Source organism: Morone saxatilis, unplaced genomic scaffold, assembly GCF_004916995.1.
Source record: "Morone saxatilis isolate NCDOM2014 unplaced genomic scaffold, NCSU_SB_2.0 Contig19, whole genome shotgun sequence".
NCBI classification, from domain to species: domain Eukaryota; kingdom Metazoa; phylum Chordata; class Actinopteri; family Moronidae; genus Morone; species Morone saxatilis.
This window is the reverse complement of record NW_023339751.1, coordinates 10,218,938-10,221,328: the sequence shown is the minus strand read 5'-3', so window position 1 is coordinate 10,221,328 and position 2,391 is coordinate 10,218,938. Positions and strand designations below refer to the sequence as shown.

At 41.8% G+C, this 2,391-nt stretch overlaps 1 protein-coding gene across 1 annotated transcript in view; it reads right to left on the bottom strand.

The window, feature by feature from the left end:
* LOC118329863 (slit homolog 2 protein-like) overlaps positions 1-664 on the bottom strand; it is a gene marked incomplete at its 3' end in the record, with an annotated part of 15,481 nt that extends 14,817 nt beyond the window's left edge. Inside the window, 1 exon segment of the mRNA XM_035664190.1 lies at positions 46-664. Coding sequence (XP_035520083.1) covers positions 46-254 — 209 coding nt within the window.
* Positions 665-2,391: the final 1,727 nt, after the last annotated feature.

Below are 2,391 nucleotides of genomic sequence, written 5' to 3'. Positions count from 1 at the left end.
CACACACACACACACACAAGGAGCTAGAGTACAGATGGTACTCACAGTCGTTCAGTGTTGCGGGGAATATTCCTTGGCATGGTTCTGAGACCCAGTCCATGGCAGTCTACTGTGGTGCCACTGCAGGTACACAGGGCTGGGCAGGCACTAGCATTGCCCATGAGCAGAGCAGAGAGCATCACCACCCACATCCAGAGTGGCTGCCCGGCCAGCCTGCCCATGCCTGCCCCAAAACAGCTACCTCTAACGGGCATATTCACCACCACTGCAGCCAGCTTCTCTTCAACAAACCCCTACTTCTCTTTCTGTCCACCTTTGTCTCTGTGCTTCTCTGCAAAAACCAAGAGACCTGCTACACCTCACAAGTCCTGTAGAATAATTCAATATTTGTGGTGAATATGAATAAAAAACAAAACTATAACAAATGCTAATATTTTCCTCTTAGCTGTGAAGCAAAGCAAATCCTTTTTGTTCCTCTAGATTTCTTTTGATGTAGGTATGATATCCACCACAGTTTGCTGATGTAAAAAAAAGCTGTTTTCTTTCTCTTATTATCTCCTTGCAAACTCTTCTCCTCTCTTGTCTTTGTGGAGTTGCTGTGCTCTGGTCTGCACACGTCTGCGTCTCTGTCCTCCTCTTACTCAGTCCCGCTCTGCTCTGCTTGCCTGAGGAGAGAGGGAATAGGGAAAGGAAAAAAAGCCAGTCTCTTTCTCTCTCTCTCTCTCTTACATACACACACACACACACCAGTCATCCATCACAAGGATCTACAAATAGCAGAGCCCCCGACTCCACCCCTACCCCTCCTCTCCTCCCCCACCCCTCTCCCTCCTCACACAACACCCCCCCAGAACCCTGCCTGAACTCACACTCATTCTCGAGATCTTTCTTTCATTCCCTTGATTCTATTCAAAATACAAAAATCTAATCCAAGTATCTTTCTTTTTTCTTTTCTTTTTCACTCACTCCACTCCTTCTTTTCTCTCAGGTTTGCCTCCAGGCGAACCCCCAGAGAGAGACCTAACCTGCATGACACTGCATAACCCCTGCCCCGAAGGGAGAGGTTGTGGGGAGACTGGGCGGTGTGTGTGTGTGTGTGTGAATGAGTATGTAATGAAGGAGAGTCCACCGGGGAAGAGAGGAATCAACACCTCAGTCCTTGGAGGCGAAAAACCGGAATAAATAATCTGTAAATGTGTGTTTTAACATGTAGATCAAGTGTGACCACACAGACAGAAGCTGCAGCAGGAAACTGGGGTTGAAAAGCACACATACACAAATATTCATGATCTGTTGGGAAGACAAGCCACAGCCATAAAAGCAAGTCAACACTATATTTTAAATTCAGCATAGGCACAGGAACAGAGATTATATTCTAATATATACAAATGAAAAGACAAACAGCTACACTCAACCATACCTGCTCTGTTATTTGGATTTATGGAAGTAACTGGCACACAATCCCTCTCTTAATGCCAGGATCATGCATTCCCTGAAGCATAAAGACATAAACTGGACGTGTGTGGTGAGAAGGGAAAATTGAATGATAAGCAGCATCTGCGAGCCATTATTTACTTTAAAGGAATTTTTTGTAAATATTATTTTGCTAAGGTTGACATTTAGTTAAAACAGTGGATATATTAGAGTCCAGCCGCCGTTGACAGTGTAATTGTAGCCTTCAGGAAACTTTTCCAAATCCATATTGATTTGCAGTTTGTGGAATTGCAAATTTGTATTCTGGAAGTGGGTAGAAATGAACCTCTTGCTTTTATGAGTTCAATCCAAAGTGCAATTTTTACAGTTATCCACACAATAAAAGAAATTGTGAAAATAAGGAAGAGAAAATTAAGAGAAGTTTGCAAGGAAAAAGAGCAACAATCAGCACTTCTTGTATAACTCTATCCCTGGAGCAGACTTTTTTTTATTGAACCAGTGGGTAATGATTAGATCCTGGATATCTGTGAATCTGCATACTGATCAACTACTTAACAAGCACTTTTTATTAACGCTGAATCCGCCGTTAAGTGGCACAAAATCAATAACTAATATTTGGGCCACTTTCCTATTATACATAAATATTAGTTTAAGTTGTGCACTGTACTGAGTTGCAACTTGTTAGTTTGGTGGGGTAATGCTTTGACATGATGGGGCACAAAAATGGCAAGTAATGAAACATTATTGGTTTACTTAGTACATAATTCAGCATTAACCAAGAATGGCTCATTAGGCTCTCCTGCAGAGATTCAAAAATATCTAGGAACTAATTATTATGCAGTGTCTCATAGATTGATTTGGAGTGCATCTGTCTTGATTTGTACCACTTAATATATCATTCTTGAGTCTGCCAGGAGCTACTACTACTATTCATTAATTAGTTATTTCCTTACTTAC